Genomic DNA, 23,413 nt, shown 5'->3' with positions numbered 1-23,413 from the left:
TTTGTGAATCGTGCTGTGAGGGAAAGTTGAGCCATGATTCATTTCCAAAGTTTTCTTCTTCTAAATCATCATCCGTAGGTGACTTGGTGCACACAGATTTGGGAGGTCCCATGGAAGTGCCAACAGCACGCGGCAGTCGATTCTTCATGACAATGGTGGATGACTTCAGTCGTTATACTGTTATTTTTCTCTTGCAAAATAAGTCAGAGGCCGAAGAACGAGTTCGAGAGTACTGTGCTTTGATGAACAACCAGTTCGGGTACTACCCTAAAGTTGTTAGGTCGGACGGAGGTGGTGAATATGCGAGCAATTCGTTGCGGAAATTTTTTGCAGCTCATGGAATAGTACCACAGACAAACAGACATAACACATTGAACATTCACTCATCAAATTCATCGTCGTAAAAACACTAACGACATCTGTTGCTTTCACTTAGTTGGGCAAATCACGAACCAGATGGCGTTAGTGAAGAAACGTCAAACTCGAGCAGATGCGATGCGCACGCCACTTGTGACCGATTGGCCAACTAATGATTATTTAAAATGACCGGTAAATCAGTCAACGATGAGAATTTCATGAGTGTTATGTCTATTTGTCTGTGATAGTACATCAGCGTACGGATCCATACTCCCCGCAGCAAAATGGGATCGCCGAGCGTAAAAATAGGTACCTCGTTGAAATGATGCGCTGCATGTTGGCGGATTCAAAACTGGAGAAGGTGTTTTGGGGTGAGGCAATTACGACTGCAAACTATCTGCAGAATCGGTTGCCATCGTCGTCGGTGGAAAGCACGCCGTATAAGCTGTGGTACCAGAAGAAGCCGGCATATGGACATCTACGAGTTTTCGGGTCGGAAGCTTTTGTGCACATCCCGAAGGAAAAACGCCGTAAATTGGACAAAAAGGCTCAAAAGTTGGTGTTTGTTGGTTATGCGGAGGGGCAGAAGGCCTATCGGTTTGTGAACCTGGAAACGAAAGGAATCACCATTAGCAGAGACGCAAAATTTTTGGAACAGTTTGACGTTAAAGTTGTGCAGCAAGAGCCTTCTACGTCAGGAGGAGTAATGGTAGTGCCACTTGAACCAACTCCTCTGCCTGAAGAAATTAATGCAGATGCAGGTGAGGCTGATCTTGATGAAACTCAATTCGACAGTGCGACTGATGATGATCTGATGGATGAATCCTCGTTCCACGGGTTTCCTCTTGATGAGATCGCACGCAGATCCGCACGTGCCAATAAAGGAATTGCACCTGTTCGGTTAATTGAGGAGGCCTATGTAGCGGGAAGTGTGGATTCAGCAGTAGAACCAAGAAACCTGAAGGAAGCTTTAACCTGTAAAGAAAAAGCAGAATGGAGGGCGGCAATGTTGAGCGAACTGAAGTCACATGCGGAAAATGGCACTTGGGAGCTCGTTCAGTTACCTGCTGGACGGAAGGTGGTTGGTTGCCGTTGGGTTTATAAGTTAAAACGGAACGCAGCTGGAGAGGTGATCAAACATAAAGCTCGTCTGGTGGCCCAAGGCTACTCGCAACGGTTCGGTGAGGATTATGACGAAGTTTTTGCTCCGGTCACAAGTCACACTACTCTTCGGGTGCTGCTTGCTCTTGCTTCGAGGAAGAAAATGACACTTAAGCATTTCGACATAAAAACGGCCTACTTATACGGAGAGCTCGATCAAGTTTTGTTTATGCGGCAACCACCTGGATACGAGGAAAAAGGCAAGGAGCACTTGGTTTGCCTTTTGAAAAGAAGTATATACGGACTCAAACAGTCAGCACGTTGTTGGAACCAGAAGTTACACAGTGTTCTTTTGAAGATGGGTTTCAAGCAAAGTGGTGCTGATCAGTGCTTATACACGAAGGTCGAGAACGGAAAGATGGTGTACCTTTTAGTGTATGTGGACGATATTATGGTTGGATGCGTAGATGAGAAGAAAATTGACTCTGTGTACCAATCATTGAAGAAACATTTTGAGATCACCAATCTCGGAGATACAAGTTATTTTTTTAGGACTAGAAATTAAGCGAGAAAATGGTGATTACAGTGTGAGCCTGGAAGGCTATATTGATAAACTAATTGATAAGTTTGGCTTAAGTGATGCTGTTCGGATTATGGGTCAAGAAAAACTTCTCTGTAGCGGTTTTGGTGATACGCTCAAAGCTGTAATAGATAGTGTATTTAAGTTTCATTGTGGGTTAGATTCGTGTGCTATTAGACTTTACATTAATTTTCCCCTTCCAAGTACTCAGCGCACTGAGCTCGTAGCTATTTCTTCTAACAGGTCCTACTATAGATATAGCATATTAGGTTTAGCTTGGCAAAAGAGGTTTGCGGTTACACTTACAGTCCTATTAAAAATGAATCGATGTCGGAATACGACCCTAGACCAGATAGCATTTGACTCCCACAATCTCTAACCTAGGGGATACAAATGAATCAATTACTGCATAAATTTCACTACGAAACGCAATCTTACAAGTATTAAACTCAATAATTCCCCTACACTGTAGATCACTAGCTCAAAAATAACGATAATATCAAAGAATTCAATAAGTTTTATATTATCAACCAGTAACCGTTCGATAACACGTTTTAAAGCGCTCGATCGCAATCCATATATGATCTCCTCATTATCTACGTTTGACGTCGCCTCATCTCTTTCGTATTGTGTTTGCTAACTGCATACTGTCTCGCTGTCGGGGGATTCCCCGCTGTACAGTTCAATCCTGTTGGTTCGAACACTCCCCAGCCCATAAACCCTGATCTACATGCTCTCCGATGGCTTCACCAGGTTTATCATCCAGTTCGAGAACCGCCAGCTTTGCTACGGGTCTCTTAAAGACTCCTCTATTCGTCCTAACTATTGCTTGCCGCACACGCCCATCGCGTCCAGTGAAGACTTCTTCGATTATACCTCGAACTCCTGTCTCGCCTTTCCCATAATCCATGATGAAAACCAAATCCCCTACTTCTAGCCTTCTACCTTCCTCGTGCCATTTACTGCGTTGATTTAGTGTCGGAAAATACTCTTTACACCATCTATTCCAGAACGCATTCGCCAGTGACATAGACCGCTTGTAGCTGCTCCTTAGCTCGTCTGCCATAGTAATTGTAACCTTGTACGGTTCGTGTTGTCCAGAGGTACTGCCGAGAAGGAAATGGTTTGGTGTAATTGCATCCATTTCATTATCTTCTGTTCCCGCATACGTCAGTGGTCGGGAATTAACCAAATACTCTGCTTCCGCTAAAGTGGTCGCCAGAATTTCGTCGTTCATTCGACGACCGTCATTAAGCATCTCCATTGCGGCTTTGACAGATCTCACCATTCGCTCCCACACGCCGCCCATATGAGGAGCAGATGGCGGGTTGAAGGTCCACTTAGTTCTAGCATCGGTAAACGTGTTGGCGCAGTCTCGATCGATTCTTTCCAACTCTTTCCGAAGCTCCCGACTGACCCCTTGGAAATTGGTTCCATTGTCCGAAAAAATGTGAACTGGAGAACCACGTCTCCGAATGAAACGTCTGATAGCTTGCTTGCAAGATTCAGAGCTTAGGCTATATGCTACCTCACAGTGGACGGCCCGTACAACTAGGCACGTAAATAGTGCTACGTAACGCTTCTCCTTGTGCCTACCTACGGTGACATCGATCGGCCCGAAGTAATCAAGTCCTACGTAGCTAAAGGCTCTGACATAGGGCTGCAAACGTTGAATAGGAAGTGGCGCCATACGAGGTAGAACCGGCTTACTTTTCCGTAGCCGACATTTCAAACAATTACGAATAACCTCGGCCACAGCTGTCCGTAGTTTCGGAACGAAAAACGCTTGACGTACTTCGTTTACGATGATTTCCTTCGAACCATGTCCGAATCGAACATGATAATCTGCCAATATCTTCGTCGTTATTTCGTGGCTTCTTGGCAATATGACAGGGAAACGGGTACCCCACGCTACAAAGGCTGCTGAGCACGTCCTTCCTTCCATTCTGATGACACCATCTTCGTCCAAGAACGGTGAGTTTTTGTAGAGCTGACTTGACTTTTCGATGTACATCCACTGGTCACGTGGAAGTTGCATATTTCTTTTCAGAATTCTCATCTCATCCGGAAATGCATCGGCCTGAGCGATTCGCCACAATAAACATTCGGCTTTCGCTAGCTCTTCTTGCTGGATTGCCACAAATTCTGCTGAAACTGATAATTTATGAGCGTTTTCAGTGTTTATTGCTTCAATGGGTAACCCCATCCGTTTTCGTTTACAGTTAGAGACAAAGCGATACACCATTGCCACTGTTCGCACTAATGTTCGCCATTTAGATATGCGTGTTACGTCGATGATATGTCGAGGAATAGTTATATGATGAAGCAGGTAGCATGGTCTTAGCTCCTCCGATACAACGGACTTTGTCTTCGGTTGCTCCGGCCACAAATCTATAGTTTGACGGAGAAAAGGTGGACCATTGAACCACCTACTATCCGGGTCCACGGTAGTTCCAGCTCCCCATTTTGTTATATCATCGGCTACATTCCTCTTCGACGGGACATATTTCCAGCAATTGATATTCGTCGTGTGGATTATTTCTGCTATACGGTGTGCCACATACGGTTTGTACTTACGGCTGTCAGACCTAATCCAGGATAGAACCGTCATTGAATCTACCCACAAGAATACTTCCTGGACCGGGACGGGCAACGTTGTTTGCAGCGTGTTCATCATTCTCGCACCTATCACTGCAGCTTGCAGCTCCAATCGTGGTGTCTAGGTGAGCTTGAGTGGGGCGACCTTCGCCTTGGAACCTACCAGGGAGCAGCGGATATCCTCCGCTACTTGGAAACGCAAATAAGCTACACAGCCATAGGCATCGTCGCCGGCATCACAGAATATATGTAGCTGAATACAAGTTACGTCCGCGATGGATTCATTCCCAAAAAAACATCTTGGAACTTTTACCTTTTCTATATTGGGAAGAAGTTTTGTCCAGCTTATCCATTTGTCGTAGATCTCATCCATCACCGGTTGATCCCATTCGGTGCCACTTCTCCAGGTTTCTTGAATGATGATCTTTCCATGCACCAGGAGAGGAGAAAGGAACCCAACCGGATCGTAGAAGCTCATGACACACTGCAGAATGATACGCTTTGTGGGTCAATTCCTTACAACTAGGTATGGAATTATTTTTTCTTTCAACCCCATGGAAAAGGTGAACATATCTTCTTCCGGTTTCCAAATTAGCCCTAACACACGTTCCGAATCTGTCGTTTTATCGTAGCACAAGGTCTTCGTTGTTCGGCCTTCTTCTCCCAGTGCAGTAAGTACCTTAGGTGAATTACTCACCCAATTGCGGATTTCAAACCCACCAAGCGCATGTACCTTCCGCACGTCAAGAGCCCGTTGAATCGCTTCATCTTCGTTGTCAGCACTGTCAAAATAGTCATCGACATAGTGTCGATTAACGATGGCTTCTGCGGCGTCTGGATACCAATTCGCATGTTCTCGAGCATTCGCTTCTTTTGTGTAATGTGCACAACAAGGCGAACATTTCGCCCCAAATATGACTACATCCATGATGTAGACGTCAGGAGCTTTGCAAAAGTCTTGTCGAAATAAAAACTTTTGGAAACACTTGTCCTGCTGCCGCATCCGAATCTGAAGAAACATTTCTTTCACATCGCCTCCAAACCCAATTCGCCTTCCTCTGAAGTGGTTGATAATGTCCAACATAGAAACCAACATGTCAGGACCCTTCAGCAACATGTCATTGAGTGAGATTCCTCCTACCTTAGCTGCAGCATCCAACGTTAACCCGGTTTTTTCGCGTTGACCACTACGTTCAATGGTAGATACCACTCTCTACCTATCTCGCTAGAGCTGAGCTCGTTGGCTGTTGCTTTATGTGCATATCCCTTCTTCACAAAGTCGTCAATTGTACAAGCTATCTTGTGTTGCAACTCGGGGTCCTTCTTGAAGCGTTGCTCCAAACTCTGCATGCGCCGGTATGCCATCGAATAGCTGTTCGGAAGACGCACCTCGTCGTTACGCCATAGCAGGCCCGTTTCGAATCTGGTACCCACACGTTTTGTGGTTTGCTCCAAAATAACACGAGCTCTTCGGTCTTCATCGGATTCCACGCGATACGGGCACGTAATTCCGGCCTCTTCTATAGTGAAATAATTTCTCAGTGCTTGGTCCAACGAAACATCACACTGGTGCACACCACAAAAACCATCTGAAGCGATTGAAGCTACTGGTCCACTGATCGTCCATCCTAGTTTACAGCGTAATCCCACTGGCTCTCCGGTTCCACCTATCCGCGATTCCAAAGGTACCATCAAATCGAGGTTGTCCAGGCCGATCAAAATGGTCGGTTCAGCATCATTCTGTTCTTCGACAAACAATCCTTGCAAGTGATCGAATCTTGACACCAGTTTATTGAAATTTACACTTTGTCTTGGTAAATTTAGTCGTTCAACAGTGTGTACATCTGTTAATAAGTATCGCTGGTTCGATTCTCTGCTCGACACCATTAAGCGCACATTCATCGATGTTTTTTCAGTCCTAGTAACTCCAGAAGTCCATGTTAGATCTAATGGTCTTACAGTTCCTTTCAGCCCCAGTTTGGTAGCTACGCTTTTCTCCAATAGTGTCTTGGAAGAACCCTCGTCCAGGAAGGCATAGGTCGCTAACTCACAAGCTCCATTTGTGAGTGTTACCGGAACGACTCGGAATACCACGGATGATTTGGCGCTTCTTTGGTGCACCATGCAATTTGCTTCTTCTGGTTCATCAGCGTTATGAAGTAAGGCATGATGCTTACCATGACAGCCTTGGACGTTGCATAACATCTTATTCCGACAGCGCATACTACCATGACTGTAGAGACACACGGCACATAGTTTTCGGTTCCTCACCAACTGAAGACGTTCGATTGGCTTCAACTTCTTGAATTCCTCACAATTTCGCGCTCGATGCCCGACCTTTGAACACGTGGCGCATGGTTTTTCGTCCCTCATTTTATCCGATTTAGTGTCACCCTCAGGTGTAGCGTTCGGGCCACTGTGTGATAGAAGGAACCTTTTTTGTTTCACCGATGCTTTCTTCTCCTGCTTTACCATGGACTCTGATGGCGCATTCAGAAGTGTCACTTCGCTAGCTTCATCCACCAGATTTTCCATGAAATTCCCAAACGTACGGATCGACACATGCTCCTTACTTTTCTTGAAGCGTACCCATTCCAACTTGAAATTAGCTGGCAGCTTCTCCACCATTTCTTCCAATAGGACTGGATTTCTAAGGTGATCTTGTTGGTTCGCCGCCTCTAAATGGTCGCACAGTTGTTGTACGGCAATGCCGAATTTGATGATGGAATCCAATCGGTCAGACTTCGGAGGATCTATAGCCCGTACCTTCGATATCAACGAACGAATGAGAATCTCCGGCTTTCCGTAGACACGACGCAATGTTTCAATCACCTTTGGAACGTTCGCAGGTAATAGTAACCTACTGCGGACGATTTCTAACGCTGGACCTTTTAGACTCTCCTGCAGTCGTATAAGGTTTTCTACATCAGAGAACCCACAAGCAGCGTTAGAATTTTCATATGAACTTATGAAAATGGGCCATTCCTCTGCTGCCCCAGTGAACACCGGCAGCTTCTTTGGCCACACTTGCCTTGCTGAGATTTGGACCGCCGTTGGTCCAATATTTGGAGTCGATTGAGCGACTGTATTTACCAACGTATGATTGCTCGCATTATCCGTATAACGACCGCCGTAATCCACATTTCTAACGCAGCGGTGTTGACTCTGTGGTGGGTTCGAGGGTCCGATTTGCAGTAATTCAGGAATTATCGATGCGTTTTCTCGGAACGATGTTTGACTTCTCCCCAGCCCGTGTGGGCTAGAACCAGGATGTAGAGGCTCTGAAAAAGATGATGCACGGTGCGAATGATTATAAGCTTGATGATTCACCGCGGGTATTGGGAAATTGTTTTTCCGTTCCGATATTCTCGATTCCGGACGACCGAAGGGGGTGACTGAATGTAACTTCACGTGTCTTTCAACTTTGCTTGGACCTGCTTTCGGTATCGCTTGCAGACTACAGGCTTTACTGGGACCAAAATTTCCCCTTGCCCCTCGCTGACTATCGATCCACTTTCTAGTCCTACTTACGCTGCTGTCGACCGAGTTACCATCCTGACTCAGGGTGTCTACTCATCTGTAAAAACAAAATTCCCTGATTTTTCCAGGTTTTTTCCAGGTGTTTTACATTAATTTCCAGGCAAAAACAAACGTGCCATATATAAATTCAAAAGATCAATTCACAGCAAAGATCAGTCAGCAAAAGATCAATTCAAAAAAGTAAATATTGCGAAAAGAATTATTTTAAAGAATTTTTTGGTGGCTTCACAAAACAATGTTGTAAATTACTTAAGAAATTCCTCCAGGAATTCCTTCGCAAGTTCACCCAGAAATTGCTTAAGCCATTCAATCAAAATTCCTTCAGGAATCGCATAGGAAATTCCTCCAGGTATTCCATTAAAAATTTCTCCATCAATTCCATCGGAAAATCCTCCGGATTTAATTTGAAAATTTCTTTGCTAAAACTATAGAAAACATCTGAATTGTTTTGGAAATTCCTTTAGAGATGCATTTGGCGATTTTCTTACGATTTTTTTAAGTTCCTTTAGGTGTTTGTTCGAAAATGTCTTGTGAAAATCCTCGAAATACCTTTATAAAATACTTTGAAGATTTCTTCAGAAATTGGTTAAGTTTTCTATCGGAAATCTCTTTGAATTTTATTTCAGCTGTTTTTTTTTAAAGTAACTTAAGAAAACTTCTTAAGGAAATGTTCCGGAAATATGTTTGGGAATTTCTTCAGGAAATCCTTCAGAGCTTCTTAGGAAAACTCCTTAAGAAAATGTGTGTTGTTGCAAAATTGAGATTGCTGAGTCCATGACGTTAGGCATAATACCTTTTTTATGTCGTTAACGCTGTTTTTGTGGCATTTTATGCTTAACATCCTTTATGCCTAACATACTCATGCCTAACGTCCTTATACCTGTTCGCGTGACCAACATCTAGTTTGCTTGGACCTAGCAGCCAAGGTACCGGTACTACAAGTGTTAAACGGCCAAGTTATAGCCTATTAGATTACGCCATTTATGAACATAAATATCATGATAAGCAATAGCCTGATATGCCATCTCCATACATTTGATTTTCCGCTTTAACACGATATTTATTACGATAAATAATCTAATCGTAATCTGAATAGGCTATTAAGCTTATTGAAGCAAATTTTGGCAGAATAATTTCAATGGTTACAGCGCCACTAGCGTTCTATTACTGCTTTACTGTAAAAACCTTCGGAAAATGCTTCGGATATTTTTTTGAAATTCCTTGGGATTTTTTAGGAACTCATTCAGAAGTATCTTAAGGAAAACTTTAGAAAACACTTGGAGGAGTTTTTCTGGATATTTTGTCTTTTAGAATTTTTTGGAAATACTTCGAAAATACCTTTAGAAACTCCTTTGAAAAATCCATTCGGGAATCCCTCGGCTATTCTTTCAAGAATTCCTTTAGCAAAAATCCTACAAACTTTTTTTTAAATCCCTTCAGGTTAGGCACAATTCGGAAATTTCTTAAAGAAACCATACGAAAAATCGTCCGGAAATTCGTTTTGAAATTCCTCCAGGAATTCTTTTCGATTTTTATCTTGGAAATTCCTCCAGAAATAATTTAGAAAATTGCTAATCATTCTCTTTTAGGACACTCTTTTAGTGATTTCTTTGAAAAATTCCTTGGAAAACTGATCCCAAAATTCCTTCGGAAGTTCCTCCAGGAATTGCTTTGAAAAATCCTAACTAATTTAGTATTTTTAAATATTCTTGAAAAATTCCGAGGGGATACTCAAAAAAATTTACAATGCTTTCCCGAATAAATTTCAGATTTCAAAAAGAATAGCTTCGGAAATTCTCCAGGAATTCTTTAGAAAATGGCAAAACGTTTTTTGCGGGAACAACAATCCATCAACGTTCACTACATTTTCAGTAGATTTGATTGGTATATTAATTCAAATATTTTTAAGCATCTTTTGAAAGAATTTCATCCATGACCACCGGGTATTGAAATTTCCCTGATGATATCAGGAATTCCCTGATTATTCCAGGTTTTTTCCAGGTGGGGAGAAATTCCCTGATAATTCCAGGTTTTTCCAGGTAGTAGACACCCTGTGACTATCATTCTCTTCTTCGTCCTCGAGAAACGATGCCATCATTTCATACCGCTTATGCATGTATTCTTGCTGCAAGGCATATTCTTCCTCCAACCGTTGGAGCTCCAATGCCATTGACCGACGTCGCGACGATGTTGAGCTACCTCCTCTGTGTCGCTGTGATCTGGCAGACAAACATCTCTCACAGCACCAGGGGTGTTTTTCTATTGATTCGTCCACGTTAGCACATGCATAGTGGAACCACTTTCCACATTCGTCGCAAGCAACCATCCCACGGTCAGCAGAAGGTGACTCATGGCATGATTCACATAGGTAGTAGCTATCGTCCAGAGGTGGCTTCCGAGGCATCATGCGTTTTTCCGAAATTAATCTTTGAGATTGTTCGGATTATGGGTCAAGAAAAACTTCTCTGTAGCGGTTTTGGTGATACGCTCAAAGCTGTAATAGATAGTGTATTTAAGTTTCATTGTGGGTTAGATTCGTGTGCTATTAGACTTTACATTAATTTTCCCCTTCCAAGTACTCAGCGCACTGAGCTCGTAGCTATTTCTTCTAACAGGTCCTACTATAGATATAGCATATTAGGTTTAGCTTGGCAAAAGAGGTTTGCGGTTACACTTACAGTCCTATTAAAAATGAATCGATGTCGGAATACGACCCTAGACCAGATAGCATTTGACTCCCACAATCTCTAACCTAGGGGATACAAATGAATCAATTACTGCATAAATTTCACTACGAAACGCAATCTTACAAGTATTAAACTCAATAATTCCCCTACACTGTAGATCACTAGCTCAAAAATAACGATAATATCAAAGAATTCAATAAGTTTTATATTATCAACCAGTAACCGTTCGATAACACGTTTTAAAGCGCTCGATCGCAATCCATATATGATCTCCTCATTATCTACGTTTGACGTCGCCTCATCTCTTTCGTATTGTGTTTGCTAACTGCATACTGTCTCGCTGTCGGGGGATTCCCCGCTGTACAGTTCAATCCTGTTGGTTCGAACAGATGCAAAAGTGGCTAAAACACCGATGGACGAAGGTTTTTTGAAAGTTGAAGACACAAGTTCAGTGTTGAGTGACGAGACGAAATACAGAAGTCTTGTTGGTACTCTTTTGTACATATCGGTGTGTGCAAGGCCGGATATTGCTGTGAGCACGGCCATTCTTGGTCGAAAAGTGAGTGCCCCTACAGAGTCATGTTGGGTAGCAGCGAAGCGCGTTTTGCGCTATTTGAAATCGACTAAGCACTGGAAGCTGACGTATAACGGTTCTGGTGATGGTTTGATCGGTTTCGCTGACGCCGATTGGGCCGGCGACGCAAGCTCGAGAAAGTCTACTACCGGATATGTGTTTTGCTATGCAAACGGTGCTGTTTCATGGGCCAGTCGTAAACAAGCGTGCGTTACATTGTCTTCCATGGAGTCAGAATATGTGGCTCTTAGCGAGGCTACTCAGGAGTTAATCTGGCTTCGCAAACTGATGGTGGAGATGGGCGAACATGACGATAGGCCTGTAAAGTTGATGGAAGATAATCAAAGCTGTATTAGTTTTGTGAACTCTGAACGAACTAATCGTCGTTCTAAACATATTGAGACCAAGGAATACTTCGTAAGACAACAGTGTGAGCTGGGGCTTTTGGAACTGGAATACTGTCCTACAGAACACATGGCTGCCGACGTTCTTACCAAACCCCTGGGAACTATGAAGCAAAGAAAGTTTTCAGGAATGCTGGGACTGACGACCGACAGTGGCACTGTACGTTGAGGAGGAGTGTTATGAGTGCAACTACCATGCCACCCTATTTGTCACTACATTGTTTTTCAGTGTATCTTTGTCTTCAGTAGTGGCAACACTGTACAGAGCGGATGCAGTAATGCTACGTTTAGACAAGGCAAGTGAATTGAGCAAGTCGCTTGAATCGAACGCGAATGGAACGTGTAAACACCTTAATTCAATTCACTTGAACGAAAAGAAAGTTGAACATGTTCAACTTTTGGCAAGTCAATTGAATTCAACTGAGTTGTTCAATTCACTTGCCCTGTCAAAACGTAGCATAAGCGCCGAAGGCGCCATTATTCATAAGTGTGCTATTCGTTGCAGCGTCAACATCGTTTCTTTCAATTAAAATAAATCTCTTTCGTTTGTGAACTAAATTCGTCTTTTAATTTCGCTGGTGATCTCTGCCCAAGACCCCCCTTCCCTTCCCTGTCAGCATACGACTATAGTTACCACCGGGATTGGTATTCCGATCTTCCCCAAGGTTGCTCGTATCCCGGCCAGCTCCACGAGGAGGTAGGGATACGAGTTGCTGGGTAAAAGGTTACGCGAAATACCAATGGTACGCTTTACCCAGCATTTGTCGTGATAATAAATCTACTCTATTTACACAACAAACATTTTGATATCCTACATTGGAGCGTCCTAATTATATCTTAGTCAGAGAATAAACAACGGACCCTGAAGCTTTCTTTACACTCACCAAAGCGTTCATGTAATGTTTTCATGTCGTCGTGGGAGGAGTGTTGAGGATCATCGTCAGGAACTTGTTTGCACTCGTTGGAGTTTCATGTGATGAGTTTGAGCGCAGCTCTTCAAGACCGACATGCCGTATCCGATCACAGGGAGAATGATTTGCTTAAAGACAGCAAGCTTATTCTTCAGGGACAATGATGACCGACGGTTGATCAAAGGGTAAACTAGTTTCAACAAAACGTTACACTTCGTCACTGTCTTGTCAACCTGTTGGCAGAATATAAGCTTGCTGTCGGGGGTTAAGCCAAAGTAGTCGGCCTCATTGGCCTATTCCACTGCCATGCTGCCATGCCATTGAGGGAGATTTTACAATCGTCAGGCGAAGCATGTTTAGGTGTCGTCGGTGACGTATTGTGGAGCTTTCTTTCCCCAAAATTGACTATTGAACCGGCACTCGGTAAATCCGTTTACCGGTTCCAATCGGATACTCCATTCGGCGTTGGCTCACCAAGGAGGAGCTGTTGCATATTAAAAGCATCAAGTAAGCTGTTACTACAGATTATTACAATAGCGGCCAGCATTGCCCCTCAATCAGAAAGCTGCCGCAGGGAAAAGAAAATTTAAAGATTCACTTGATTCAGTTCCGGAAACAACCGGAACATTTTCGGATCACAAAAATGGATAACTTCCTTGATAAAAGGCAAATTATTAAAACTTTGTATATTGAAAATTATTCTGATACGAAGACATACTTAAATAATCATCTAAAAAGTATCACAACCTTAACAAGGCTTTCTCTACAATTTCGTCAAGAGATCGACACACACATTTTCCACTCTAATCCTACATACCTTTATTGATACCATTCTCGTTGGGTGTCTGCGCATGCAAGCATGTCCTAAAGTCCTCCAAACATTGCTTGCACTGGAACCGATGAATGGCTCGATTGTGCAGCTGCAGGTCTTCATCGCACGAATAGTTCAGCTTGCACACGTGGCAAAAAAATACGTCCTCATAATCATCGATCTTGTGTACATCCAGCATGTGCTTCTTTAGGAAGTACTTGGTTTTGTACGTCAGCGGACAGTAGGGACACCGAATCCGTTGGTCCTCTGTTTCTTCCAGTTTGATTTGCACCCCGTTCGTCGACTTAATTTGCACCTGCCCACCAATCTTGGCAATGGCGGCTTTCACCACTTCATTCACGACGACCGGAGCCGGGGCTGTGCGCTTCGCTGCTGTCTGATGATTCAATTTCGACGGGATATCTGGCTTACAATTTTCATGTGATGCTCATAATTAGCCAGATGAATGAAACTACTGGTGCAGTTATTGCACTTGTACAAGGTTACATTCGGCGGTAGTGGTTTAATTTTTTTGCCAGGAAGTGTGACCGCAGGTTTAGTGGGGAGCGGCTTATTGATTATGCTCCAGTGATCATTTTTTTCATGAATTCTCAAATTCTCACGGTTTCGAAAAACAGCTCGGCAATGGGAACATTTTACAACAGAAAAGGCAGCTCCAACGACCAAATTTTGCCGCTTTTCAGGAGGGGCTGCATTCAAAAGTTTACCTTGGGGACGTTTCAGAATAGTTATCTTGCTGTTTATAACTTGAGGATTTTTTTTCGCTACTGTAGGTAACGGTTTTGATGCCTGGTTCCTATTTGTGATTGATGCGGATGGTTCCAATTTAACAGGCGAAAGTTTTTCTTCCTTTATAATTGTCCTAAGCTGTCCATCCAAATGAGCCTGGGATTTTTTTGTTGGTGCAACCGTTTCCGATTCTTCTGGCAATAGTTTTTCTTCTTTCACCACAACTGTCCTTAGCTCGCCATCCAGGTGATAAACATCAACTTCCTTGATTGTTTCTTCGGTGGATCTGTCTACGGTCATCGGTGAATCCTCGTCATCAACTTCTTGTTTGATATCTATTTCGTTATCATCGATCAGTTCAATTATTGTTGGTTCCTCCTCCTCTGGCAGACTCGGATTGAGAAATTCATCGGGAAACAAACGACGAAATGTCTTTACAGCGTTGTGATTCCGAACCACCGAGCGACGGTAATTGTGGAAATTATTGAATCGGTTCAGACAATTTACGCAAATAGCGCTTGGATAGTCGTGTTCGTTGTGGAACTATCGATGCAATGTTCGGACAAAAAATTTCAATGAAAGGAAGATATTTTGAAAATATTACTAATATGATTAGATACTTACCGTTATTTTCATGTAGTGGAATAACTTTTGAAGCAACAATTTATTCATTGGCGTCAATTTTTCATGCGATTCCAGCAAAATAAGGTCATCTTCCTGGGACAGACAAAGTCGACAGTATTTGAGGGGATTCCGGCAAGGGCTAAAATTTAGAGTAAAATTAGATTTTACGTTCGGAGGAATTATGTGTAATTAATTTCATACATATCAGACATTTCCACTGATAATATCGCCTTATGGTTTCTAAAAGATAAAATACACAAACAACAAAAATATTAAATTTAAAAAATCTCGCTTTGTTCTGTGATATTTAGTTTTTAGATGGACAAGGAAAACAAGACTGACTGGATTTGAATATTTTTGACAAAACTTCAGATGCAGTGTTGCCAAATTTTAAACAATTTAAGAATGGATTATTTTTAGGTAACTCATTTTACACTCACCGCATCAAAGCAAAGACGCTAACTGTATGTATGGCGAGAGGTTTTGAAGGAACTGGTCTACGGTGGCTCTATCTGCTCATTTCATAGCGGCAGATTTTGCTTTTTCATTAATCCATTAGAAAACTTTCATTTACATTTCGGTAATACCTTAAGAGAAAAAAAATAAATGTATTTTTTTTAATAATTTAAAACAACTTCATGTTCTGGTATGTTCTGAAAGAGTTGTTTTAATGATTTTTCACCATGGCAAATCGTCAAAGAAAAAGTGGTCCGCGTAATGCTACGTTTAGACAAGGCAAGTGAATTGAGCAAGTCGCTTGAATTGAACGCGAACTGAACGTGTAAACACCTTAATTCAATTCACTTGAACGAAAAGAAAGTTGAACATGTTCAACTTTTGGCAAGTCAATTGAATTCAACTGAGTTGTTCAATTCACTTGCCCTGTCAAAACGTAGCATAATGCTACGTTTAGACAAGGCAAGTGAATTGAGCAAGTCGCTTGAATCGAACGCGAATTGAAAGTGTAAACACCTTAATTCAATTCACTTGAACGAAAAGAAAGTTGAACATGTTCAACTTTTGGCAAGTCAATTGAATTCAATTGAGTTGTTCAATTCACTTGCCCTGTCAAAACGTAGCATAAGATAAAAATCTGTTTGTTTGGCCACTTTTACAAGCTATTTTGGTAAGTAATTCGATTTCCCGCCACTGGAGCCAAAAGCTTTATAGCGAAGACACTATCCATTTTTATCCATTCGTCTTACCTGGCCTTCCACACACGCTTACTTCAGTTCATCCAAATATGGGTGAAGATTCCCCGCTTATAGTTCAGTCCACACGTAAAAAAAAAATAATGTTAATTTTTATATGTTAATATTTATTATTAATATTTCTAATACTTTTTTGTCAAAGCAGGCGCTTAATGATATGTATAAGAAAAAACTTATACATCGCATTAGTCACATACATTCCGAAACTTATACTTTTCATTAACTTATGAATGTTATTAACTTAAGGCCAGTATCGACTTAAAAAGTAGAGATGTTACGGAATTTTGTTCAATATTACCAAGAGGAATTTTGACAACTGATCTGCATGGAGCAAATTGTCACTTTTACTTACGGAATAATCGAGCAGAATATTTTTCCGAAAGTAAAGTGACAGCTCCCATTACTTTGCGTGGAAACCTTACAAATGCCAATTTAGTTTTTTGTTCTTTTCATGTGGATACTGTTACTAGAATTTTGTTTCGATTCTTTACTTTTCCGATTCAGTGAACGGAATTTAACATGTGATTGAGATAGAAAAAGAAATTTCTTTTGAACACGATACCAACCTTTAGCGAGTTTGTTCCAAGGGGAGGGTCGCTGAGCACAGTTCAAATAATGTTCGTTCAAATATTTGTGCCACGGTGTGCCACAACGTGCCACGTTTTGTGCTTGAAAAATTACTGATAAAATGTTTGGCAGCACTGTTCTAGTATAAAAAATGAACTTCTGTCAAACGAAACAAAATAGACGAAGATCAAATTTTCACCTGTTACCCGGAATAAAAGCGGTGAAAATATTAATTTCTTTCGAAAAACGCTTCAAAATTGTGTCTTGGATATTAGTTTACCTTGTTATTGTTGGCCGAAGACAAGGGAACCCCCTCACAAAGAATAACCACTAGAGTTCCCTTTCTACACCACGGCAGCCTACTGACTGATACTTCTGCCAGCAGCTGCAGTTCTCTTTATTCAACAATAGGTATATACAATAATCCATAACAAACTTCCTTAATCTATACCATAGAGCAACTACAACTAACCGGCGCCCGCTTCTTATTCATCTTCGATCTACAGCGAAGCGTCGCACACTACCTGATATTCCAACACTCCTCCTTAGCGTGCACGCCTCGCAACTCTCCTGGCTCCTTCTAACACCGAGCCTCTCGTCCAGAGCTCCTCCTCGCCGAACAATTCCTCTCCTGGCCCAATCCGTTGCCCGTACAAATGGCCTCTATCCGACGTTTGCACAGCACCCTCTGTTGACCAGCTCCTGAATGTTCCGCCGCTCCTCCTGGAGTTCTGCTGACCAGCCAGCATCCTACCGAACGTTCCAACCTCCTGATGAATTCCGTCCGGCGCTACCCAAGACTTACGTGGCTGATCCATGATCCCACTGCGCCACGCGACTTATGCGGCCGATCCATGATCCCACTGCGATAACGTCGACGGCAATAACATCCCACTAAGATGGAGAACGGGAATCGTTCCTGGGCCCATAACCTGTTGGCCGGATAAGGGAACCCCCTCACGAAGAAAGAACAAATACTAGAGTTCCCTCTCTACACCACGGCAGGCTACTGACTGATACTTCTGCCAGCAGCTGCAGTTCTCTTTATTCAACAATAGGTATATACAATAATCCATAACAAACTTCCTTAATCTATACCATAGAGCAACTACAACTAACCGGCGCCCGCTTCTTATTCATCTTCGATCTACAGCGAAGCGTCGCACACTACCTGATATTCCAACAGTTATGAACTGTAGTGTCGCAGAAGATTAAGCAAACGCCTCGTCGCACCATCTGAACGGACCCATTTTCTTACAAAACATCCCGGCTGCTGGTGCTGGTTGCATTAGGCAACGGCTGGCATAATCCTCACACTTTGTTTTTGAATTGTAACTCCACTTCCATCGCTTGTGAAACTCGGCAAATGGGCTAACTTCTCTGTTCATCCATTTTTAAATATGGTACATAGCAGTAAAACTTGACAACAGATTCCAGAGAAAGGAGAAGATAAATAAGATGCCAATCGCTTTCCACTTGTGCGGTGGCTAGTAATTTTTGTTGTCTTTGCACGTCGACATTGCAACTCACAATCTCTTTTTGACAACACGACACGACAACACATTTTTTATGACGCTAGCGCTGATTATGCACGAGATAACGGCGACATTCCAAAGTTATTTCAAAATGAACAGTAAAAAGTTATCACAACATGGCGAGTGCAGCTTAAACGTCTGTTCTCTGTGAACAATCCCCCAAAACGATCTTTCCTTCATGGTAGGCAAAGACTTTCTCGTTACCCCATCGAATCCTCACACCCATGCAAACTCAAACCACCAACAAGTATAGATCCTTATTCATGTTTGCTTAAAAACAAACGATTCGCAATAACATGACAAAGCTGTCCAGTCCATCTCCGAGAAACCTCGCAAGAAACAAAAATATTTCATCAACGGTGCTTACTTTGCATGTTTGGGAAAAGCGGGAAAAGAATGTCAACAGTTGGCAAGGTTGCCAATTTCTGACATTCTGCAAATGTCAATGTCTAAAGTGTGCCAAAGTGTGCCACAATTTGTGAATTGATTGTTCCTTGTTAGCGAACAGTGTTCCAATGCATGGTAAAAAAAGTGTGCTTGGCACATTGTGCTCAGCGTCCCACCCCTTGGTTTGTTCTATTTGGCTCCAGATTCAAACTAGAATAGTGGTCGAAAATTTGGAATGAAACTGAATCACTCCTGATTTCACTCTAAGTATTTTCGAATGGTTTTTTGCCATAACATATCAAGCTCTATCTGGAATAAGGGATAATTCTCTTCATCGACTTCCCCTCCTTTAAATAAAAGTGACAAGCAGCGGATTTCTTTGTGGTTTATCACCTCAGAACGATAGAAAACAATGCGAACTTGCATTCTGAGCTGATAAACTGCAAAAAATCCTCTGTTTGTCACTTTTATTCAAAAGAGGGGAAGTCGACGAAGAGAATTCTCTCTTGCGACATTCGCCCTTTTACCAGATAGAGCTTGATATAAGGATATTTTTTTACGCGCACCCAAATATGGGTGAAGAGTACCTAAAATCACCAAAAAGTGCACATACCTATACAGAAAAAAATGTTGCGGTGGAAACTACCATTCCGAGGGTTATTTTAAGAATAAGTGTTGGCAACACGGTCTTTCGCATTCAGATTGAAACGTCAACTTCAACTGCGAATTGTGAGGAGCAGCAGAAACGTCACAATCGAGCGGAAAAGAAAAGTGCAAAATCACAAATACATACCCAGCTAACCATTAAGCACTGTAATAAGCCTTATTTAACCCGTATAGCAGCTTTTCAGTGCTTATAAGCTTTATATGTGTTTTTCAAATGCTTATTGGCAATATACTCTTCAGGCAGTAAAAGAAGCCGTATATCGGTATATAACGCTTTGATGGAAAGCTGATCAGCCCTGTGGATAAAAGCCGAATAAGGGAACTATCAAAACCAATTTAGAGCTATCATCTAATGACGTTTGGATGAAATCAATAACAATAATACCAGATTATACCTAGAGTTTTACAACCTGTCTCTTTTACTCGCATTTGGAACTGATATTATTGAGGGGGAAGGGGAACGGTGAGATGTTCCGGTGGGTGCACGACAATTATTTTTAAAGCCTACCATGTATGCTTTGCAGTAATAATGACCCAAGTAACACCAAGCATTACAATATTGCACATATATCAATCACAAATCGGCATGCTAAATGCTAATTGCATTAGATCTGTTTTAACGATGTGTTGTTGCATTTATTTATCAACTGTCAGACAACGATACTCTAAATCAGCAGTACGAATGCAGCGATGCATTACTGGTGCTTTATTTCAACATGCCAAAGTAATGAACCATTAATTCGATCTTATGATTGCCCTTTTCCACTTTAAGTCAACTTTTAGTGCTGTGTTTTTTACATGCATATATAGCTTCATGGTTACTTGGGGATTAACATTTGTACATATAGGAAACTAAATCATACTGCATGGAAAATGCAGGATAAATGTTTCATATTTATTCTCTAGCTATATTTATTAGTCGAAAGAAACCTTTTATATAGGCGAACATAAAAAGTATTCACGGACTCAGCATGTCTTCACATTTCTCTTTTATCATTCCCCGCTCTTGGAATGAAGGCAGATGGAAACCATCTGTTTTTATCACTTGCCAGCAATACATCCACTCAATTTGGAGATGGATCAGATGGCAAACTCACCGGTACTTGAACCAAATCCTTCCACCAAGTGTTCAGGCGTTCAAGCCCGGAGTTAAACATAAATGGCAAAAAAATCATCAATCCGTCAAAGGGAAGAAAAAAGAAAGAACACATCAAGATGTAAATAAATATTTTTCGTTTCATATTTTTTCATTTCGTTTCAACTCGTCTAAATATTTTGACATTTTATTGGCATAGGCGTGGAAAAATAGGTAGGGGCAAGCACTATATCAGCCAAATAATTCGCCAAAAGCGGCTTTTGAGCAGCACTTATGTGTAATTTAAGTCTTACTAGCACTGTTGACCAGGTTTTTAATGCGACTATAGAACCGAAATAAATTCGATTTTAACTGCTTAATGGTTACTTGGGTATCTTCCCTTCCAAAACATCCACATCCCAGATTTGGTTCCATTTGCTTGATTAATTCTCGAGTTATGAAGAAATTGATGTTTAATTTGTATGGGAGCCTCCCTTTCCAAAAAGGAACAATTTTAAGAACCTTCCCCGGTCCCAAAAACCTCTGCATACATTTTTTACGCAGTTCGGTTTAGTAGTTTCCGAGTCTATAAGGATCAGACAGGCAGAAATTCATTTTTATTAGGTACGGTAGACGTTCGATAACTGCAAGTCATTTAACTGCAATGCTTTTTAACTGCAATTCGATAGTTGCAACAGTTTTGCAGTTATCGGACCGCTAAACTTCAAACTGATGTCAAACGCAATGACAGCTGCATTGCGCTGCACATTTAGATGCACTTTTATTGCATCTGACATCGATTGACAACCGTTTGACGTCTAGAATGCGTTGCAGTTATCAAATGGCATTCGTTAACTGAAAAGTAAACATTTTGCAGTTATCGAACGGCTACTGTATATAGATTTATGAGAATATCTATAATAACACTAGCTCTATTATTCATAACGAAACTATCGAACGAATGCGCTTCGTTCGAACCGTTTCCCCATTTGATTTTTCTGGCGTAAACGAGAATGCGCCTCAAAGTGCGTTCGTTCGTAAACAAGAATATGGGTGATAAACACAGCCGATCCCAAGACAAACTATTAGTGAGGAAATCTTGCAAATCGGTCCATCCGTTTGTGAGTTATATTGTCTCAAAGGAAATGCAAACTCATTTTTATATAGATATATAGATAATAATCATTTTCATTCACCATAATTATCTCAAACTCTGTGGATACTGTGGTAATGCTAATAGTTGAAAAGCAGGCCAAGTTCCAGTAGGAGTATAGAGCCATTGAAGAAGAAAAATATTGCACACAACATTTAAAAAAAATAGAGAAACCCACCTAGCAGTGTCTTTCTCATGTATTATGAACCAAGAAAACACATGAGTAACAATAAAAGCACATAAGAGAGATCAAAATTGCACTTCATGGAAATAGATTCAGTTATTTCCATAAATTTACATTTATTTGCATTCATTTGAATGCATTGCAGCAGTTTTTGAAAAAAATACCGTTTTTCCTTGGGAAAAATGAAGGAAAGTTTTTCTAATAACTCCGGAACGCAATGGCCGATTGGGCCAAAAGCAAAAAATTAGGAAGGATTCAGCATCGAATGCAACCTGTTGCAAGCAAATCGGATAAGGATAAGTACAAAAAAGTGTGTCTCACATTTTTTTGTGTACACCACATACATACATATATACTAGAGTGGGGCGTCATGGTCATTTTTTCAAATCAATGGTTTTTCGAAGCCATTCTGGGTCCTGAACAACTGTGCAGAATTTGGGACCGATTGGTTGCTTCCTCTCTTTCCGCATTGCGTTTGAAGTTTGTATAGGAATTAGTATGGGAAAACGTATATTTTTGCATTTCTACTACTAAAGGCTTCAGTTCATCGTAAACCAAGTGGCACATTGCGTTAAAGTATAACCCAAAGGATGCCGAAAAACTTTGCTGAAGAAGGCACGTTGCTGGAACGTCCACGAAAAAAGTTATAACGCTTAGAACATTGAGTGTTCAAACCATATGCAAAAAATCGTTTATTCTGCCAGCACTGCCGTACTGCGTAGACCAATAATTTAATTGAGTGTTATTTAAAAATAATTGGTCTTATACGGCTTTAGAGCTAATGGGAGCTATCCGGAATCATTTCACAAAGAAAAAAATCAGACAAGAAGGAAGATGGGTTTTGCCCTTCGAGAACCATAGGTTGTCCGGCAGTGCTGGCAGAAACATTGATTTCTTGCATATGGTTTACACAATTAATTTTCGAAACGTAATAACATTTTTTGTAGACCTTCCAGCTACGTACCTTCTTCGGTAAAGTCTTTCAGCATCTTCCAGACTAGATGCTAACATATTGAGTCACGTGATTGATGATAAATTGAAGCCGCTAAGAGCAAAAATGTAAAAAAGTACGTTTTCCCATACTAATCTCCATGTAAATTTAAAACGCGATGCGGCATGCGAGGTTGCAACCAATCAAGCCCATATTTTGCACAGTTGATTGGGGTCCCAAAACGATTCAGAAAAACCTTGATCTCACTTGATCGGACGAAGTTTGCGTTTTTCCATACAACTGCGCCCCACTCTAATATACACTGTGAAACTAAACTATCCAAAATCGAGTGTGAAAGCATCCAAAATTAAGTATTTTACTAACACTTCCTTTTTGGATAGTTTTTTGTTCCCATTGATGGGTGATATTAACTTTGTTTTGAAGTCTAGTCCAATAACTCACGCCTGAGTTATTTTGGTTTATATGTAAATATCCAAAATAAAGTGTTGGGACTTCACAGTTTCGGTTGAAAACTTACTTGACGCCATTTTAATTGATCGTTGTCTTCACTCCGGAATTGAATTTGTTAATTAATAATGAAACCATAAAAGCAGTTTTTAGTTTACAGTGAAACGATAAAATCATTTGATTGCAAGTAAGTTTCAATTGATTAATTATGAATAAAAGTGTTACTTACAAATTTACTATGCGACATTTCAGGATTACTGATGGATGAAAACTCTGGGAATGACAAATTGAATCAAGGA

General features: G+C 41.3%; 3 protein-coding genes across 3 annotated transcripts; all 3 read right to left on the bottom strand.

Moving 5' to 3' along the window:
- Positions 1-2,720: 2,720 nt before the first annotated feature.
- LOC134206212 (uncharacterized) lies at positions 2,721-4,076 on the bottom strand. The gene has a single exon (XM_062681900.1). The coding sequence runs from the start codon at positions 4,074-4,076 to the stop codon at positions 2,721-2,723; it is 1,356 nt and encodes a 451-aa protein (XP_062537884.1).
- A 1,721-nt stretch (positions 4,077-5,797) lies between these two features.
- On the bottom strand, positions 5,798-10,580 carry LOC134206211 (uncharacterized). Its single transcript, XM_062681899.1, has 2 exons — positions 10,227-10,580; positions 5,798-7,801 (listed from the first exon to the last, which is right to left on the bottom strand). Exons 1-2 carry the CDS (start codon positions 10,578-10,580, stop codon positions 5,798-5,800), a joined length of 2,358 nt encoding a protein of 785 aa, XP_062537883.1.
- A 2,846-nt stretch (positions 10,581-13,426) lies between these two features.
- On the bottom strand, positions 13,427-15,291 carry LOC134208111 (uncharacterized). The gene is given in 4 exon segments (XM_062684215.1): positions 13,427-13,998; positions 14,001-14,856; positions 14,938-15,076; positions 15,139-15,291. Coding segments are annotated over 4 exon segments (1,443 nt in total). The 5' UTR covers positions 15,150-15,291; the 3' UTR covers positions 13,427-13,561.
- Between the last annotated feature and the right edge of the window lie 8,122 nt (positions 15,292-23,413).

Source organism: Armigeres subalbatus, chromosome 1 (genome assembly GCF_024139115.2).
Source record: "Armigeres subalbatus isolate Guangzhou_Male chromosome 1, GZ_Asu_2, whole genome shotgun sequence".
In the NCBI taxonomy this organism is placed as follows: domain Eukaryota; kingdom Metazoa; phylum Arthropoda; class Insecta; order Diptera; family Culicidae; genus Armigeres; species Armigeres subalbatus.
Note: the sequence above shows the minus strand (reverse complement) of the source record. Positions and strands in the feature narration are given on the sequence as shown.